Source organism: Dermacentor albipictus, chromosome 1 (genome assembly GCF_038994185.2).
Source record: "Dermacentor albipictus isolate Rhodes 1998 colony chromosome 1, USDA_Dalb.pri_finalv2, whole genome shotgun sequence".
Taxonomy (NCBI): Eukaryota; Metazoa; Arthropoda; class Arachnida; order Ixodida; family Ixodidae; genus Dermacentor; species Dermacentor albipictus.
In genome coordinates this window covers 323,911,662-323,932,120 of record NC_091821.1, presented here as the reverse complement: position 1 = coordinate 323,932,120, position 20,459 = coordinate 323,911,662, and the positions used below count along the sequence as shown (strand labels likewise).

At 44.8% G+C, this 20,459-nt stretch overlaps 1 protein-coding gene across 1 annotated transcript in view; it reads right to left on the bottom strand.

Moving 5' to 3' along the window:
• Positions 1–17,422, bottom strand: part of LOC135919407 (lamin Dm0-like) — a 29,898-nt gene extending 12,476 nt beyond the window's left edge. The window contains exons 1-6 of the mRNA XM_065453227.2: positions 16,819–17,422; positions 13,977–14,088; positions 13,056–13,205; positions 10,895–11,191; positions 10,224–10,461; positions 2,548–2,741 (exon numbers count right to left, since the gene is read on the bottom strand). Coding sequence (XP_065309299.1) covers positions 2,548–2,741; positions 10,224–10,461; positions 10,895–11,191; positions 13,056–13,205; positions 13,977–14,088; positions 16,819–17,279 — 1,452 coding nt within the window. The 5' untranslated portion in view covers positions 17,280–17,422. The remainder of the gene's footprint in view (positions 1–2,547; positions 2,742–10,223; positions 10,462–10,894; positions 11,192–13,055; positions 13,206–13,976; positions 14,089–16,818) is intronic.
• Between the last annotated feature and the right edge of the window lie 3,037 nt (positions 17,423–20,459).

Genomic DNA, 20,459 nt, shown 5'->3' with positions numbered 1-20,459 from the left:
ACTAGCAGTGCCAGTAGCCAACCGTACACAAGCGAGGTCGCCATTTTGACCTGTGTCGTGTCGGCCGTATCGGTGTGCGGCATGGTGTTATCGTGATGGCACCAAGCAGGCGATGCCACTACAGTGCCGCTTTCAAGCGAAAAGTTGTGATAGCCGCAGAGGCATCGTCGAACCTTCAAGCCGGGCGGGACTTCGGCGTCGACGAGAAAAACGTCCGTCGTTGGAGGAGACAACGACAGCAGCTTTTTGCGTGCGCCACAACGAGGATGGCATTTAGCAGACCAAAGAAAGGCCATCACCACGAAGTAGACACAGTTTTGACCAACTTTGTTCGGACGCAGAGAGCAGCTGCTCTTCCAGTGACAACAGAAGTGCTCCAAGAAAAAGCTAGGGAACTTTCGACGGAGCGAGGCCTAATGACAAAGGATTTCAAAGCCAGCCAGGGCTGGCTTCAGAAACTCAAAGCACTTCGGCTTCAGCCTCCGACGTCGCACTTCAATCACCCAGAAGCTGCCAAGCGATTTCGAAGAAAAGCTGATAGCTTTTCAGCACTACGTGCTGCGAAAGAGGGAAGCGGCAGGCTACAACCTTGAGTAATTCGGCAACGCCGACCAGACGGCGGTGTATTTTGATATACCAGTGGCGTACACCGTGAATGTAAAGGGTGCCAACAAGGTGAAAGTGTGCTCTGCGGGCTACGAGAAGCAGCGCGCAACTGTGATACTGTGCTGCACAGCTGATGGACATGAACTCCCTCCTTATATGATATTTAAAAGGAAGACGCTGCCTGCTCGAGAAACTTTCACAAGAAATGTGATTGTGCGGTCAAATGAGAACGGATGGATGACAGGTGCGATGGTGGAAGAGTGGGTTAACATTGTGTGGCGATGGCATCCAGGAGCCCTTTTGACAAAGAAGTCACTCCTTGTCGTCGGCACTTGACCGACGTGAAGGCTGCGCTCCCCCAAGCAAACACGGACCTCGCTGTCATATCGGGTGGCATGACGGGCCAGTTGCAGCCACTTGATGTCTGCATCAACAAACCTTTCAAGGATCGTCTGCGGAAATATTACATGGACTGGTTGACTGACGAAGACCACATGCTAATGGCCACGGGCCGCATCAAACGTGCATCGTTATCGCAGCTGGCAGGCTGGGTAGCTGCAGCGTGGGACAACATCCCAGGTACTCTGATCGTGTGCACCTTTAAAAAGTGCAGCATATCTAATGCACTTGACAGTACCGAAGATAGTGCACTGTTTGAAGGTGACAGTGACTAGGAACACAGCGACGACGATGACGTTGAATGAACTCTGCATGTTCAGATTCAATAAATGCTTTTTGCATTTTATGAACACTGTCCTCGCTTTTTGTGTTCATCCTACATTCGAGGTAATATTTTTTGTTGTTGGCTTCGGACTTTAGAGGGTCGGCCTAGATTCGAGTAAATACGGTATGCTGAAACACGAATGTTACAACTCAATAGCTTCATGCCAAGAACAGGCATCACAATTCTGTGAACTGTATCAGACTGTCTAAAATAAGACAAAGCATGTTTGCTTAGAGCTTTCAATGCGATAATTAATGCAGTTCATAATATTGTGGTATCTATTTTTACTACTGAGTTACACATTTGTAAACTTCATTCTTACTGTGCTATTGCTAATTTTCACTGCTGTGCGATTGTCTTTAATTGCACTGAAGTTTCAGTGATAGCATTAACAAATGTTTGAATGCACAAAGTTTACTTGTACCTGAAGGCAATTAAAATAAATCTATAATTAGAAAATTTGTCCGGTAAAAATGATGGCACCTGTCCTCCCAAGATTATAATGCAAGTGAGAATACAAATGTCACACCCATGCAGAATAATAGCTTATACCCCTGTCAAAGCGGGTAAGTTAAGTGCACTTATGGAGAGTGTCACTCAGTTTAAGTGCACCGTGCCAAATCTAAACTTCGCAAGTGCAGTGTCACTCGCAGAAGAGTGTACTCTGGTCGGAGTGCATTCACGGAATGCACTTTGCTGGCCGAGTGCTTAGCCTTGCCGCCAGCGGTTTGCATGGTACAAAATGTAATGCATAAAAAAAGGCCACATAAGTTCATTTTAGTTATTGAACAGCTTTTAACAAAATAATAAGAACAGAACTCGCTCATATTCTATTTTAGCAGGATCAAATGCAGTCTCGGTGCCCACCACCATGTTCTGGATTGGCTAGATATTCGTCTTGGCTGGTATTCACTTGCAATATTCTTATAATAAAAATCTCTTCATTTTTGTTGAGAAAATAAACGTTTTTTTTTTATATATGGTACAATGTAAAACAATAACTTTTTAGTTCTTTCTATAATCTACATATTAAAAAAACACGCTCTTAGGCTACCGCCACTTTTTTTTTACTGCGAGTGCGCTTTGTTTTCCCGTTTAGCACCGCTTAGCCTAGAGTGTCACTCAAGGCCTCGACGTGCACTTAACTTGCCCGCTTGACAGGCGTATTAATTTCATGTACATCCAACAGCCAGCTCAGGTAAAACAGAGGCACTCACCTTCGTTCCTTTGTTGTGGACGGCAACATACTTGCCATCAATGCAGTGGTCAGAAAGCTCAAGGTCTCCCTTTGCAGATGCAGTCACTTGGGCATCAGAGTTGCTCTGTTCTTCACGGTGGGACATAAAGGTGCGCTTTCGCTTGGTACCACGGTGAGGAGTCACAAACATTTCCGAGCTTGTAGGACTGGATGCTGGGAAGGAAGAAAAGGAATGGCACAAAAGCTCCAAGTTTAGTGGAGACCCTCTTTTAAAAAGCGAATTTAATTTTTTCAGATAGTTTGATGGAATGTGCACTTACGTATTACAGCAAAATCTCACTAATTTGAAAAATTGAATAATTTAGACTTGTCCTCTGGTCCCGGCAGGCATATGCATTATTTAATGGCATCAAACTCTTGTTCATTCGGCCAAACTTGGAATGCAGGGAAAGTGAAGTGCTACAAATGTGCGACCCAAAAGAGCAAAAGTGGCACTAATGTCTGACCTAAACTAAGCGGCAGAGTTTGCATCGCCATAGTCATCAGCAGAAAGTGCACAGAAATGACAGGAACACCAGACTGCTTTGTGCCTTTTTGTACCTTTATAATCTTTATTCACGCATTTACCGCTGGATATAACCTCGCGATGCTCGCGTGCTTTCAGAACTGTACAGTTGCGGCAAACAGCATCTTTGTTTTGACACAGTGCATGCGTTGATCACGCGCTTTTAACACTGCGCAGTCGTCATCCATAATCCTGTTGATGTTGTTGTCACTTCATCTGCAGCAGTTGCGGCACACAGTAGTTACATTCAGACTCTGTGTGCATGTTGGCCGCTTGTCATTTAAACAATGTGGTCTCCATCCGCAATCCGTTCAATAGCCATTTCAGTCATGATGTCTCCACATAGAGACGCGACTTTCTTTGCTGCATTTTTCATCAAAAAGCTGCACACTAGTGCGACTAATATTCAAGATACAAATAAATGTAATTAGTGCCATATGATATGAAGAGGCAAAACACTAAAGATGTTTCAAGATGGATGCCTCCACGTTTTACGGGAGCTCTGGTGACTCGCTGTTCAAATTTTTCTTTTAACACAGCCTCAATCATTCAGAACAGCTAAAAACCCGTCTTATGTGAAAATAGAGCTAAAAAGCAGTTACAGTAAAATCTCGTTAAGCCATATCCGCTTAAACAGTAGTTTTGTTTTAAAAGTGGTAAAGCCAGATTTCTGAATAGCAGCCATCGAACATAATGTTTTTTGTATCAGCATAAACCGTACCAGCTTATCGCATTCGTATCGGTTAACAAGTAGTGTTTCCACTTTCCATCACACAAGCACGGCGATGTGTCGTCTCCATCGGGCAGCTCGGCCGAACAAGCCTCAGAGATCAGAACAATGGCCTCCAAGCGCTCTGCGCATTTGCGCGTGAAGCCACATCAACATCATTTCGGTGCCGTGCCAGAGTGTTGTTGGTGTCGTGCAAACAAGGACTCGCAGCATCATGCCAAAGCTCGGATAAAAAAGACGCCAGATGCTCAGCATAAAAGAAAAAAATGCTGTATGCTTTGATTGAGGATAATTAGCGGTGCTGTTGATGACTAAAGCTTAATTTCTTCAATGTTTAGTCTAACATGAGAGTGGCGAGTCAATGTTATATGTTACCTTGCGTGCACCACTGCTGTTTGTATGCATAGCACGCAGAACATACAGGGAGAGGTGTTTGCTTGAAGCGTTGTTGTGCGCCATATACATATCATAAATTCTGAGAGGGTTGAGCGTTGTCACTTCCTCACATGGAATATTGCATTGTGGCAGAGTTACTAAACTTGAATTGGATTATGGGGCTGTACGTGCCAAAACTACATTCGGATTATGAGGCAAGCCGTAGTGGCAGACTCCAAACTAATTTTGACGCTGCGATGTTCTTTAATGTGTCTCAAAATTTAAGTGCATGTGTGTTTTCTATTTCGCCTTTGTCAAAATGCAGCTGCCATGATTGGGATCAAATCCACGACCTCTAGCAATGCCATAGCTGCAAAGCCAATGTGGTGGGCACAGAAGTGTTGATTTGACAATCAACTGCTTCTGTAGTGTCTCCTGGACCCCTCGATGCACTTTAATTAATGCGGCTGTGCTTCTGCACGCCCTGCGCAAGTTCCCCGCTTGACATATTTGCATGGCATTTATTTTTCAGAAACAGCAGTAATGTACTGTACCGTACCTTGAAGTTAAGCTTATCCTGTTTTCCTGCAACCGCTGTTGTATAGTAGTGGGGTTTCCTTGCCTTCTCACGTCACCTCCCCCAGCTCACTTATATGGGAACTCTCCTTCTCCTCTTCTCTAATGCGGCTAATGTGGCAACCGCCAGGGAGCTCCAGAGGGCACTGTGCACATTCGACGCGGTGGGGTGAAAACGAATTCCACCCATCACCTTTCCTCTCCTCTTACTCGCGCCTGTCATCTATATACAGGCTCTGAACCAACCACCCCCCAAAAGCAGCAGCAGCAGCAGTGGGAATGTCGAAGGAAGAAGCAAAGAAAGCTTTGCTTTAAAATTAGACATTGTTCGTGCTATCGAACGTGACACGTGTCTGCGCTGGCACGCACAGGGATCTACTGTTGACTACGGTATGTGGCATTTGGAATGTGAAGAAGTTGCTCGGCAGCTGTGACCGCGAAGAGATGTCGGCTACGAGGTTTGACTTTTCCCCATCGTTGCCTCTGTTGTTGCGAAGTGTCAACTAGCGACAGCGATGAGGACGACACAGAAAGCGACAGCACGGGCAATTCAGGCCCAACAGTGGCAGAAGCTGTGCGTTATATCAGCCTCATGAAGGCAATCGTCGCGACGAGACCATCGCCCCGCAATGAAAAAGGCGCCAGGCGACTTCTGCAGCGCTACCACCCACGTGCATGAAGAACATGCAATGCCAACGAGGAATCTGCCATGCGAGTGTTTGCCGAGAAGAGGGGGCTGGCTGAAAAGCTGGCTTGCAGCTTCAGCAAGTTTGAGGCCTCTGTCGTCGCTACTAGGCCTCCGCAGCATCAAACAAAAATAACACTTTTGTCACGTGAAGTGAATAAATACTGCATGTCTTTCCCCTTTCATCGCACTCTCTCTCAGTTCCGTTTCGGACAGGTAAGTGGGCGATCTCATGCTATTTCAGTTAAGCAGTATTACCGTTTAGTACATACTTTTTTCGAGCTCCGGCCCGCTACAGTTTAATGAGGTTTCACTGTACTCAGGGTTCTGTTACCCAATTTGGAACCGTGTCTTGATACAGAGACACTGACTTGCTCTTTACCACGCCGGTGACTCATACACCATGCGAAAATTTTAAACTACTAACACTTTTATGAACTTGTTGTGCCATCTAGTTCACTGTCGAAGAATGAAATTCTTGTTTTTTGGGTATTCTTTTTATTTTCGTGTGGCAGCAATTTTTAAATGTGGAACAAAGATCGCCGTACAAACTGTTTGATTGTGAAGATGGTAGACGCACTCGCTGCTGGTCCATCGAGCAAATGATGTTGGTCTGGCAATTATGTCACGTCCTTGAGCGGTTGTCTGGATATCAGTGACTCCTAGAATTCATTCGGGCGAAGCACACCCGCAGAACCAGCCCGTACTGCTTTTGTTTTTGAGTATTTCGTCTGCGTTGGAATTTAGCATTGCTTATGTCCTTCCTGAATAGCTCACTTTACGTCACCGTCCTTGCTCTAAATGTGTTGTGATCATTTGAGGTGTAAGGTACGATGTGAAGGTCCAGTGGCCTCAGCAAGTCTGGTTGCCGAGTTTCCGCAGTGGTCCAAGTATACGAATTGTAGCGAAAACCAGGGTCCGCTGCCAGAAATGCAGCGTTGTGTATCGCAGCTGAGGACTGTTTCTTAAAATATCACAACATGTGCACTCGTTCATGCACCATTCGCACAACCTTGAATAAATAATTTCTCTCCTAGTAAACTGCCAAAGCATAATTGCAAAATAAAAGTTAGTATTGAGTCACGATGTCTCGATATGAGGACCCAACTGAATTTGCATAATTGTCCTAAAGAAGTACATTTTTTCTTCGCACCCTGGACACCTACAACATCAATACCTGCACGCTTTAAATCTTTCCCTGCAAAATATAATTCGTGACTGAATGGGATAGCGACCATGGTTTCAGCCACAGTGGTTGCAGCAAACACTAGTTTCTTTCTTTCTTTCTTTTTTTTTTAACTCTATGCAATGTACACACAATGTAGCAAACCTGGCGGAGGCTGTCGAGGAAGAAGGGTGACTCTTCCTCAGCCCACACACTGGCATCAAACATGTCAGCTACATTGCGATGGGTGGACGATTTGTTACCGACCAGCTCAGTGGCAAAATATAAAAAATAAATAATAGAGATGTGTACATGGTAGCAAGAAGCTACACAGATAAAGATGCTGGACTTGTGCCGCGCATGCAATGATAAGGGAGTAGCGAGGCCCTCGCCGTTGTGAGCACTAATCAGTCACAAGATGACGAAAATTGCAGCTTTCACACTGACTTTGTGCCAAATAGAAGAAAAGGTTGCAGATTTATTTAGTAAATAAGGGCAAATTGCTGTAGTAAGCATTTCTTTGTGGTTATCTTGACACCCTCAATAATTTGACATTCAGTTGATTCAGACATTCTTTTTTGGTCCTGTGAAATTCAAATTAATTTTGTTTTACAGTATATATTAATGTTATGGATGTGAATATGCAACAACTTGTTTATGTACGATATCTAACTGCTTAGGTAGGGTTGAGCCTAAATAAATAAACAAGCAGATGTAGCCATTAGTAGCCCACTTGTTTATGCAGTATTTTGGGGTGGTATTCTAAGGCAATCACCTTGATATAGTTTAACTATCGTGGAATATTACAAGACTTGGCACTGCACGCATTTATAATAATACTGTCAACAGCGCTGGTAGCACTGTGCAAAGATAGTGAAATTGACACAGTGCCAGAAACGCTTTTGGCAGTATATGCGAACATATTCAGTGCCGACTCGCATGAAATCTAGCGAAAGTGGAACTATCTGCCGAAGTGATTGCCAGAGAATACCACCACTGGTTACATTTCATTATGGTGACCACAGGTCATTCAATTATTGTGTAATCGTATGGCATCCTATATTATTTTATGAACAGTATAGTACCACACATTTATTAATGTCTACAATGCTTTATGTACAGTTTGCTTTGTCATTTCCATGCTGTGCACAACATTGAAGTCACTATGCTTTTAGTGGCAAATAAGTGGAAGCACATTTCCTCTCGCATTAGTCTCGCAGTGCAGCACCATGCAGTGTCCAACTGCACTTGCAGGGATGGTGAGCAGCAGAAATATAATGACACCCCTGCATGTCTCTATCACTACAGAAAAACAGCGTGCAGTATACTAAATCACGAGCAAGTGACAGTATAGTGGAACTTTGCAATAACGAAATTGGTGGGGAGCGTGAAAAGATTCACTTTCGCAAGAGTTTCAATGTTGCGAAATGGCACAGAACAGATAGGTAATGTGTCGCAGAACAAAACTTTATTGTCAGAATTCCGTTAGCCAACTTTGGCAAGCTTTGCTCGAGTTTTAGAAGTGCACTGCCGACAGTACAAAGTGTATTCTCGGTCATTACGACAGTACAAGAGTATTCTCTGTCAATTGCTTTTGGAGTATGATCAATTTTGCGAGATATTGCGTAACTTTGCACCTGAAGCAGAACAACAGCGCTCTGTGCATGTAACAGCATTTCTCCAGCGCATGCTGTCACCTGTAGGTGCCGACGCATCCCATGTTGAGCATGAAAGTTGATCATATCTCGTATACCCAAAGGCAATCAATCGAGATTACGGCCCCTTCGCACAAATATATGTTTGGTGCCAGATCCACACACAATGCCTGTCAGTGGCACGTGGCACCAAAACCAGTGTTCTTGAAGCAAGGGATGTGTATTCCCGGATGATTGCCCATTCAAGGCCTGATACGTGCAACTCCATACTGCAACCGCCATTTCAAGTGCCATAAACAATTCCACATCAGTGGCATATGGATTTCCTTATTTCTTCTGCATTTTTATCATCAAGGCACAGATCAGGCACTGCACTAGGTGTGCAAAAATCATCATCATATGTCGGTAGCAACATGCGTGGCGCTTCAAACGAGTGATCAACAAGCAAGATGGTGGCCATGACATGTTTCCAGTGCACGCAATCACTTCCAGAGCTTGGTTGTTTTTGTAAACAAAAAATACCGGTGCCCATGCAATGTAATGTGGTGGCATCTCACGCAATTTTGGTTCAAAGCAGTCACAATTTAGCACATTTTGGAGCCTGCTAGCCTTGTGCAAGTATGTAATATATAGGTAACATGATTTTGGCTTCTAGCGCGAAGTGAAACATGGACACAGAAAGGAGCAGACAGAAGCTAGAAGCCAAAATCATGTTACCGTACCAACTCGCCCAACTGTCTATCCTTTTGTAATATATAGGGTTACGTTCCGCCAAATTTCGTCGCTGCGGGATCGTAGTACAGTGACACCTCGTTAAACCATAGTTGGTCGGAGCTCAGAAAAAAGTATGTACTAAATGGTAGTACTGCTTAACCGAAATAGCGTGAGATAACCCACTTACATGTGAAAAAAACAGAACTACGATAGAGTGCGATGAAAGGGCAGAAAACATGCAGTATTTATTCACTTAACGTGACAAAAGTATGTTATTTTCATTTGATGCCGCGGCGGGCTAGCAGCAACAACGGCAGCCTCAAACTCGCTCAAGCTACGAGCTAGCTTTTCTACCAGCCCTTTCGTATCTACAAACACCCGCATAAGGCTGACGTAACGCGCAGCATCTGCCACTTACAGGCCTGGATTGCCTGTGCTGTCACTTTCCATGTCGCCCTCATCACTGTTGTTAGGCAACACTTCAGCAACATAGGCAATGATGGCAAAAAGCCAAACCTTGTAGCCAATGTATTTTCACAGTTGCAGCAGCATTTCCGACCAACTTCTTCGCATTCCAAATGCCACGCACCGCAGTCAACAGTAGATCCCTCTCGCGTGCCAGCACCGACTTCATGCCACATTCGACAGCACGAACAATGTCTAATTTTTATTCTATGCTGAGCACCCGGCTTTTGTCCTAGCTTGCACGACACCACAACAAGGGTCACAACGCTGCGACTCTGGCACGGCGGCGGAATGATGCTGATGTTGATGTGGCTTCACCCTTCCAAGCACCCTCTGTGTGCTTGGAGGCCATTCTGCTCTCTGAGGCTTGTTGTTCTGCCGAGCCGACGTACTACAGCGATTTTGCGACGAAAAGCGATATGTGTTAACCGATACGTGCGCAATAAGCTGGTACGGTTTATGCAGATACAAAACGCATTATGTTCCATGGCCGCTGAGTCAGAGATTTGGCTTGACTACATTTAAAACGAAACTACTGTTTAAGGGGGTACAGTTTAACGAGGTTGTACTGTACAGCAACATTTCGTTGTTGAGAGGTATGAAATGCATTGAATCCTAAGGCCATTCGCCAGAAATATGAAAATATTTTGTTTTTGTGAGAATTTCGTTGTTGCAGGATTTCGTTATCACAGGTTTTGACTGTATCACCGAAAGTGATCAGTTATGCACGCAGCTTTTAGGGAGAGGAAAACCTGAAGCACTTACTTGGAGTGATGTTGAGGCGTGTCTCTTCTCCCTCAAGCAGTTTGCGGTAGGCAGCAATCTCGAGATCGAGTGCTACCTTAATGTCCAGCAGGTCCTGGTACTCAATCAGTTGCTGCTCCATCTCAGCACGCAGGCGGTGGATCTCCTCGTCCTTCGCAGTCAGGGCTCGGGTGTGCCAGTCACGCTCTTGCTCCAAGAGCCGCTCCAAGTCCCGCACACGGGACGAGAGAGATTGGTTCTGCACGTGCAAAGTAGAGAACAAAAGTTTAGGAATTTCATTGGAGTGAACTGGTGTTACCATTCCCTACTCTGCAAAAAAAAAAAAAAAAGACATTACACATTTTTCTATTTTCAAGTTGGTATAACTGCATTTACACTATTAAATAAGTGGAATGCACTCGGCATTATCAAGAAAAATTTATATATGCTTTGGCTGAACATTTCACACCAAGATGTCACCACTGGCACGACTACTCACCTCTACATCTTTCCCCATACATCTCGGCTATTATGTCAATATTCTAAAGCTTCATTGTATGCTAGCAGCAGCCCTTTGTGTGATATTAATGCACAACTCCTACTGCTGCTAGCATAAACAACCAATTGGAAAATTAAATGATAGCTGCCATTTGTGACAGCCGCACTGTGTGAATCCTGCCTCAGTGGCTTACCAGTGATTCGAGCTCCGAGATGCGTGAGTTTACACCTTCCAGGCGAGTCTTGTAGGTGTGCAGCTCATCACGGGTCACAGAGGAGTCGGAAGAGCGTCGGTCCAGCAGTTCCTGAAGGTCGTGCATCTTAGTCTCGTAGATGCTCTGCATTTCCTCCCGGTTCAGCCGCATCTGTGATTCATACTGCTCGCGAAGCTCCTGCAGCGTGTCTGCCAGTTTGCGCTCGTAGTTCTCTTTCAGCCTCCCGTCAATTTCTGTGATCTCAGTCTGCTTCACAATCCGCACTTCTTCCAGCTCCTGGACCAACAAAGTGGAAGAAAAGGGACGAGGCCGAACAAAATAAGGTTAAGCCAGTGCATCACACTCAAGGAAAGTAGTCAGCAGCCTTATCTTACTGGATGAATGTGAACATTACAGTGATTCTTCATAGCATGGCTGTGATTCTTGATGAACATAGGCACTACAGCAAGAAGCGCCTGCCTCGTGCTCTGCAGTCTTTTGCCACTAAAGGTACGTGTGGCTCAGCGTGCTTGCAATGTTTGTGATAACTGGTTTAGTCACACAAAAATTTGCCACAGGCATGACAATATGAATCTGCAAAAAGCTAATTCTCTGTCTTTTAAAGCTTACAAAACATATTGCTGTGAAAGCTGCACTAAGTATTACAAGGCACAGATGAAAGAGCACATGTGTTACATGACGAGCGTTGAATTACCAGCCTCATCTTTTGTTCTTCTAAGTCTAATTACAAAACATATCTCACAGCCTGGCTATGGACATCCTTCTGCCATACGGTTCAGCCTGCTTGCAATATTTTGTAATCGCACCTGATTTAGTCACGCTAAGAAAGCAAATGTGTGAAATGTATGCAGCCTGGTAAGACCACATCAAAGGGCCTCTCCCCTTACCAGGTTTGGGCATTGCAGACAAGTGCGGCACAAAGAAAAGCAGTGGACATTTCGTCAGCAATGTATCAAACAACTTCACAGCACTAAAATGTTTAAAATTTCAAGCAGAAGCCAGCGCGCTCTTCCTCTTGAGGGAGCCTTGCTTCCAGCCAGCAAGCCAAGGTTACATGCACAAAGCCTTCCATACAATGTCTTCTTGCAGCATCACTGATCACAGCACATGATTTCGGCAAATAATCCAATGTAGAACCCATGACACACACACTGCTGATGTGTTATGAAAAATTGCCAGGTCATTTTATCACGCCAACTTTTCCCTGGCACACAGCAGTTCTGCTTTAACACACTGTTGACTTCTGTTAAATTGGCTGCGGTTAACCCAATTTTTTACATTACTTCAACCCCGACACCGAAGGTTCCGGACGGCGCCCATACATTTCTGTGGGCCCAAACTTTAGTTATTTCGATCCTAAAATTGGCCTTCTCCAGATAATTCAAACTTGATCAGTCAGCACACACGCTTCCGATTCCTGTGGTGACCCCAATAGTAAACCCTTAAGTGGCAGTGTCTCAGCAGGGCTTAGGGGACAGTGATTACACTGAACACAAGTAATCTCCTGTCGAAAACGGCTATTTTGGCCTGCCCTAGGAAGATTTTCAAGCAATAACCGTAGCTCACAATATCTGACTATAGGATTTACCTGATTCTAACGTGCACCTATCTTTTTTCTGTTTGCTTTTTTTCCAAGAAAATTGTGCTGAAAATTGCTTTCACAGGAAACTGAAACTGCCTTCGAGACGTTCATACACTTCATAACAGTGAAAAAATGTGCTGCAGCGAAGCGAACCTTAGGAAATCGGCCGCCATTGTACAACACATTACGCCCTTGCCCATTTTTCTTGCTAAAGAATAGTGAGCGTTAAATTTCTACTTTGTTTAGGAGCTCTAATGTCATTTCTAGTTTTCTACTTTAGACTCATAAACAGTGAGCGCATGTTTGATTCAGGGCGTGTTACTCGTGCAAATACTGCCAAATGAATCGGCGGTGTCTTTTGGGCATTTTTTTTTACTGCATCTTGTCCGATTTGACCTGCCAGATAATCATATCAATTTCGTTGGTCCCTTCATGGTCGAACTAACGGAAGTTGACTGTACCAATTACTCCACCGCATGCAGGCTATGCAGCTCTTGATATGTCACACATATTCTATGTTTGGCATTTACAATGTTTGACTACAGCAAATGAATGCACCTTTTCATAAAGGGACCTCTGGAAGTCCAGTTGCTCATTCAGTGTCCTGGCTCGGTTGCTGAGTTCTGTGTTACGCAGGATCTGATCTTGCAGTTCTTTCTTGACTTTCTCCAGTTCTTTTGCCAGGGCATCCCGCTCGTTCTCAGCGTCCTGCAAATACATGCACAAGCATCTTTTCAGTATGGCAAGGCAACAGTATAAATGCCTCAATAAAGAAAGGTGTACCTTGAGCAAACGTGCTACTCAATTTTTGTTAAGAAATGCCGAAAAGTACACTGAGAAATACTTTATAATGCCTCTTCTTCTCTGTTCCAGGCAACATCAACTGATTGATTCAAGAAGTTTTACAAACCAAGGCAATACCTGGGCCATGTGAGATGCCATGGTGGACAGCTTCAGAGAAACTTTTGCCATCAGGCCTTTTTAAGAATCACAGAGGCCATGGCAAACAATAATCTACACATTTCATCACCGGGGAAATGTAAAGCATTGTACAACACCATTTTTATGTTTCACCAACAAGGAATGCAATATATGAGCATGACAAATTGCCTATCAGAACATTCTGCTTTCCTAGAAATATTCCTGTGAACATTAACTGCACCACACTTGTAATCTGCTGCTGAATGAAGCATCCTCAGTGACAGAACTGACACTATAGTTATAAAAGAAATTAATATTCTGACAAGCAAGTTAGCTCCTTTCATGGTACTGTAGCTGCTTCTGTTAATCAAAATGTCTACACTAAGAGCTCACTTTATGCATTTCAAGACCAAAGCTCTTTTTCAGCGTATTTTTTTCAAGCTGCCACTACTTTGATGTTTGCAACTACAGGATTTCCATAATAATTAAACCTTTTGTACGAATTTTATGAAATTAGCATGTTACTGAGCCTAAGATAAGACATTCCAGGTTTCTCACCTTAAGTTGTGACAATGCCTGGTTCAGGCGCCCTTGCACATCCACAAACTGAGACTCCAATGACGTTGCACGACGCTCTGCTGCTGACCACTCACGTTCCCGTTTGTTCAGCCTGTACATATAAGAGATTTCACACATTGGTAACACAGAACTATAGATGTTTGCCAAGCAGTAATATCTTAAGAGTTGAATTAGTACCGTAAGTTGATATCTGCATGTTAAAACAACCCAAGACTACAAGCTGCAATGTTCAACCCAACAAATAGAATGCAAGTTTTACCCTGAACCCCTTATTTTTCTTCAAGATACACGGTCAATACCGCAGGTCAACATGCTATACACGTCTAACTTTGGCCACAATGAACCTTCAGTGCACTACACTGTTTGGCAAGGAAAAATATCTACATAAATAACAAAAGCAACAACCTACTGACTGCTATGCCTTGTATTTATATGGAGTTATTCTGTATTTTTTTCCCCCACTTTACCATTTGTGTGCAATGAGACTAAATTAGTCTGAAATGATTATATATTAATAAGCTACAATACTGGATTCAGAAATACTACTGCGGAGACCCACAAAAGTACTATGCAAAATGCTACAAACCTGTTTTACATTATTTGAATGACTATCTGGAGCAAAAGTTGTCGCCATGCTAATGTCCTCTGTAGTGGCACATGCACCATATCAATAACAACAAAAGCCAGCCAGTCATTGCCTTCAACAGCCAGCTGGCTTTTATGTTGTTGCAGCAGGTTGTATGTACAGTGTGTTTTGTGTGCCTCCTGGTTGTTGATAGCACAGTAGAAATGAAAGTTGAGAAGGATGACTTTAGGCTGCTTACTCAGAGCACATTCATATTCAATTATGCATCTGAAAAGCAACATGGGCTCAGAGCTGCATGTATCATGCGTATAAGGTCAGCTGCACTGACAGGTATACCTTGTGCGCATTTCTTGCACCAATGTGGCGAGTGTTTTCCAGTGTTCCAAGTAGGAACAGGCTCACATCTACTGGACACTTAAAGGTTAATTCCATCTAACATTCTCCATTGCTCTGACATTGAGGATGCATTGCGTGCCAATTTCACAAACTACGAAGTATTTTTAGTTCTAAGACAACTTTTTGCAAATGTCAGTGCAACGCTGCACCTTTTTTTTTTCATTATTTATAGCAGGGCAGTTTTGTCTTTCCATGGCACATTTAGATTTGTGAAATCGGAGCTTGCATTCAAGTAGCTGACTATCTGCTCCAAATAGACGAGTGGAATTCAGCAAGAGCTGTAGAGTTTTGCCCAATGACAAGCAAAAATGGCATGCGCTTAGCAGCAGGCCTGAACCAACTTCTGTGTTTTCCATGGAAGAGGTATGCTGGTCTCTATCAACACACAGTACAATATCCTTGATGTAATCCACAAAGCAGCATAAACTGAACCCCATTTATACTACTGAGCCAAATATTGACATCATATGAACCACTTCTAGCTTGTTGCAATTTTGCAATATTTGGGCTACAAACTCCTGAACAAGATGAGATGAATAAGTGAGCAAAAGCTAGTAGTTCAACAGTCAAGCCTGTCTCTACCTCTCAATCAGAAAACAAAGCTCCACACATGTAGCACAAGTGTTGAAGCTGAGGAGATGTGGTAACAGATCATTTTGTTGTTTACAGTGCCCACATACTAAGGCCTTTGTGTATTGCTATTTACCTTCGCCTGTCCTTTTTTCCTTAGTATGTGTGCAATGTGAACACCATCGAAATCTACAAATGAGGCTAACTCGGGCTCAACATTCCAAGGAACTTGTGTGGCTTCAACCGTTAAGGTGCATAAGATGAACGCAGATTTGCTTCCCAAGTTAGAATGTCCAAATATAGAACACGTATGAAACCATTCTTTCATGCTAGGCACCTATATTTGCTTCATGAAACTGCAAATTTCACATTGGGACAGAAAAAGCACTTTTCGGTGCAATTCAATAGTTTCAGTTCAGGAAAAAAAAGTGTTATAGAATGTTAAATGCAAGCAGTGCGTTGCACCAAACAAGTGTGGTGGTCTTGTCTTGGTGAGCAGAGTTCAATGCATAGAAAGATGTTACTGTTTTCGGCTTAACAAATCACAGAAGTTAGATCTTCTGCACGTGTAATCTTTCATGAACTCTGATATGGTAGCACCTAGAAGGAAACAAAACTAACAGTCTGGCAAGAAACACGTGCTTTCCGCAATTAAACATATTGTTCCACGTCTACTTAGAGCGCCAGGAACGAAAGTTGAAAATTTTGCTGCCTCTGCTCCTGCTTCTACTGAAGTGACTAGCTTTAGGCTCTTATCAGTGACAAACCAATTGGGCAAACGATCCGCAGACGGCAGATACGCAATTCTAATGCGTTTTGCCAACTTTGAGTTCACTATGGATATGATGTGCAACATGCGATTATCGTTACCGTCCGCTGCAGTCAATCCGCTCGTTTCAGATACAAGCAGCGCGCGCTGCTCAAATTTGAAACTCTGCGGCTTCCCCGCAACGCGCGCCGCTCCGGAAGCGACGTAGTTTCATTTCCGGGACCATTTCTCCGGATCCTGCCTGGACGCTCGATCAGCGGCACTAGGAATGCTATAGGAAGCTGGCTCAGCCCCTAAAGGAGTACAAGTTGCCTAACGCCCACGCAACCGTATCTATTTCCAACTAGACTAACAAGCCAGGCCCGACTGCTAAAACAACCGAAATCCTTAAAGATGGCGCAGGAACCGACCTACTTGGATGCCTCCCAAAATAACGGTGAAGCAAAAATACAATAAAGGAGAGGACCACACATGGTCGACGAAAACGGCGGCATACTCACTTGGCCTGCAACGCCTCGGCGTCGGCCTGCCATTTCTTCGCTTCCAACTGAAGCTTCGCCCTTTCGTTGGCTGTATCGTCGACGGCCCGCCGGGCCTCGGCCAGCTCTCTCTCGTATAGATTCTTGACGCTGGTCACTTCACGAGTGCGGGTCTCTTGGCTCGTCTCTATCTGCTGTGTGAGTCGACTATTCTCGGTTTCCAACTCACGCACTCTGTCGATGTATGTAGCTAGCCGGTCGTTGAGGTTTGCCAGTTCATTCTTTTCCTGAATCCGGGTAAAGCGAGACTGACTCAACGGCGAACGTGAGCGCCGGTCGTGCCGTCCGCGCCCACCATCGGCCGGAGTCTGAAACCCGGCCGCCGGGTTCTCCTCGTTGTCGCCGCGGTCCTGCGACGACGATGCGCTGTGAGAAGATGACGTGGTGGTGACAATGGTCTTGCGAACGCTTCTCGTCGCCATCTTCACTGGCCGGTGTCACGGCTCGAGTGCTCTGCTGCTGTTCACGTTCCCAAAACGTCGACGGCGTACCTTTGCCTCGCCCGAGTACCGGCACCACCAAACACAAGATGGCGAACTGCCGCCACAGGAATGGCTTGTAGCACACGAAACGTAGCACCCTCTCTCCACTTTCGACGTGACGTCGGTGACGTTATTGATGACGTTTCCTGCCGCGAAATTTGGCTTACCAGCGTGCATAATGTACAGCCGGTAACGTTGATCGAAACGCTTCTGACCTGTTCTAACGATTCTGACCACATTGTTTCACCGAGATTCTTATTAGGGCCGGCGCCGCGAGCAAGAGGAGAGTGAACAAATTGATTGAACGTACACCGCCAAAATGTAATAATTGTCTCACATCTGCGTTTGCAGCAGCAGGCTGCTTTCCTCAACGGTTCTGAGATTCAAAGTCTGCCCCGGAACAACTCACACGTATTTTTCCGGCATAAAAAAAAAGAAGAAAAGCACCAATCTCATCAAAGCTTTCATTAGCTTCATTGTATGTTGGCTTCATATTTTTAATCGTTAATCACTCTTAGGCAAAGTTACACCCTTTGGCTTGCCCCTTCTGCCACACAACAATAATCGTTATCTGCCTTGATGCGTTTCCTTTCTTTAACGCTGCGAGCCCGGAACTTTCCAGTAACGAACGGCACGCGCGTTATCAGAAGGGGCACTCCAAGGGGTGTAAACTGTTCTATGCTGATAACGCGCGTGCCGTTCGCTACTGGAAAGTACCGGGCTCGCAGCGTTAAAGAAAGGAAACGCATCAAGGCAGATAACAATTATTGTTGTGTGGCAGAAGGGGCAAACCAAAGGGTGTAACTTTGCCTAAGAGCGTAAATATAGAACTTGATCCTCAAGCCTACGGTAAGGGAATGAAGTAAAAATTTATCTCTGTTTTCGTTATCTCCGTTTTCGCCAGTAAAGCATTTGAAGAACATTTATTTCTCAGGGGATTTATTCCCCAATTATTCAAACACCTTATTCTCCAGTGGTTAAAGGCGCCCTCTAGAATCCTTGACAATGTAGGCGCTGAAGCGTGGTGAAATGAACATGACGTTAACGTGTGCTAGAAGGCTTTGCTTCTACACGCCCACCCTACGTATAGGGTGGGCGTGTCGCCTGGTGTCGCCGCCCGAAGTAGCGAGGAATGTCACGTGGCTGCTATCATGGTCCGTTAGTTGCGGATATGTCGTCTACGACGCGCGCTCTTTTCACCGATATAGAACTACCAAAGTATTAACGACCAGAAAATATAGTTTTCTGTCCGACAGCAGATGCGCCCAAAAGTTTCGATAGCTTTGCAAAACCCGAGCCATAGCCCGAACTGTTTGCAGAGATCCCACACATAGCTAGGCTGGGTAGGACGTTTCAATTTCGCAACTGCGTAGCAACATGAAGCGGATTAAATTTGTAAGGACCTAATTACGGGCGCACAGTGAATGCAGAACAACACGTCCTCTGTAAGAGCCGCAGTTAAATGATCACTGTTTCTTCTGTTTTAAACAGGCACAGCTTCGAAAGCAATGAACCGACACATGTGGCCCACTAACCCAGGCCATGCCAGGTGCCCGAATAAATTGCCACTTGACCTTACGCGCCATCAGTGCTCATGCGAAACCGGTATCTCCTCTCCTTGCAGCAGTAGTCGAGCATTCGGTCGTGGTAGCAAACTTTTGACGCAACAGCTAAAAAAAAGAATAAAAGAAAAGCAAAATCGATGAACAAGCCAGCTAATGCAGTCACGCCGTCTACCGGTACGTGATGTCATCGCCGTTTGTATGACGTCTCAGGAACGGCGCGCAGAGAGGAGAGGGAGAAATGCGCTTGGAAGAGTAGAAGAAGGCGCGCTAGGAAATGGGGGAAAGAAGTAGGCTCGCCATCGAGCGGGGAAGGTGTGGCACTTCAAGGCTGCGTCGATGGAAGATACAATAAAAAGGAGTGGAGAGAAGGCTCAGCGCGCGCGCAGACAGCGGAGCCCGGGTTTCGCAAGCGCGCTCGCTGGCAAAAGCCGCTGAGTAAAAATAATTAATAAAGGCAAAAGTTCGTCCGCGCCAACGGCCGGTTCAGTGTTTCAAATCACGCATGCTTTCGCAGTCATTCCTTTCCGCCCTACACAACGCCATGGCAACAAGGATAGGGTGGACCAAAAAATATAACTTCCTCGGGGTGAACACTTACGCAATGCACATATATCTTCCCGTGGCGCTCAGCGTTTTATATATTGTGTACTTCGTGTCTAGCGTAAGAAGCCAAGGTCAAGCAGATGGTAGGGACGCGTGCCGACGGTGCGAATCCGCTGCACACATTGCGACGAAAGCACCACACCCAGATCGTTGTATGGCGTGCGCCAACGTACGTCACGACGCCTTGTTCATGGTTGCTCCACTTTCGCAGAGCTCTGCAGGCCATTGCACCGGCGTGCGTTCAGTGAACACGCACCGTGCAATGCTGAAGACATGCAAAGCGCACGCACGGAAATAAGTGATTGTTACGAGCTTAGCTGCACGCAAAATCACCTCTTCATTGACTTTTTTAGGTATATCACATGATGGAACACTGCACTGCGAAGCAATACTTTCTATATGCACGTAAAGAACTAAAACATTAGACACACATGACGCACAGTACTCAATAAACTGTGCCTCATGTGCGTCTAATGTCTCCTTACGGCTGTCAAGAGTATTGCTTCGCAACACAATGTTCCATCATGTCACAGTACCAAATGGCCCACTACAAAGCATTATTCGGTAATGTCATTATCATGCAGATGAAATTTGACACATTGATTTCGTATAACTTCAGCACATCTTGTATGGTCTTGAGGCTTCAATTCTTTGAGCACCACTCTAGCTGCACAAATTAACCTGCCTTCAGTTCTTTGGATTTTTCTAAGGTTCCCCAAAAATTTAATCCCGCAGTTTAGCAGCTTCTTGTGCAGGACTGTTCCCAGTGCACATAGAAATAAATGGACTGAAATTGAACTGGTACTTCATTGAGACAACAATAGCACTTACATGAAAATTTGCCATCTGCCCATGCTAAGTCCCAGCCTAATTGCAGGAACCAATCGAAGGCTCATTTTAAACTTCACATATGTGTGTTGGTGAGCTAGCTGGTACATGAGTTGGAAAACAA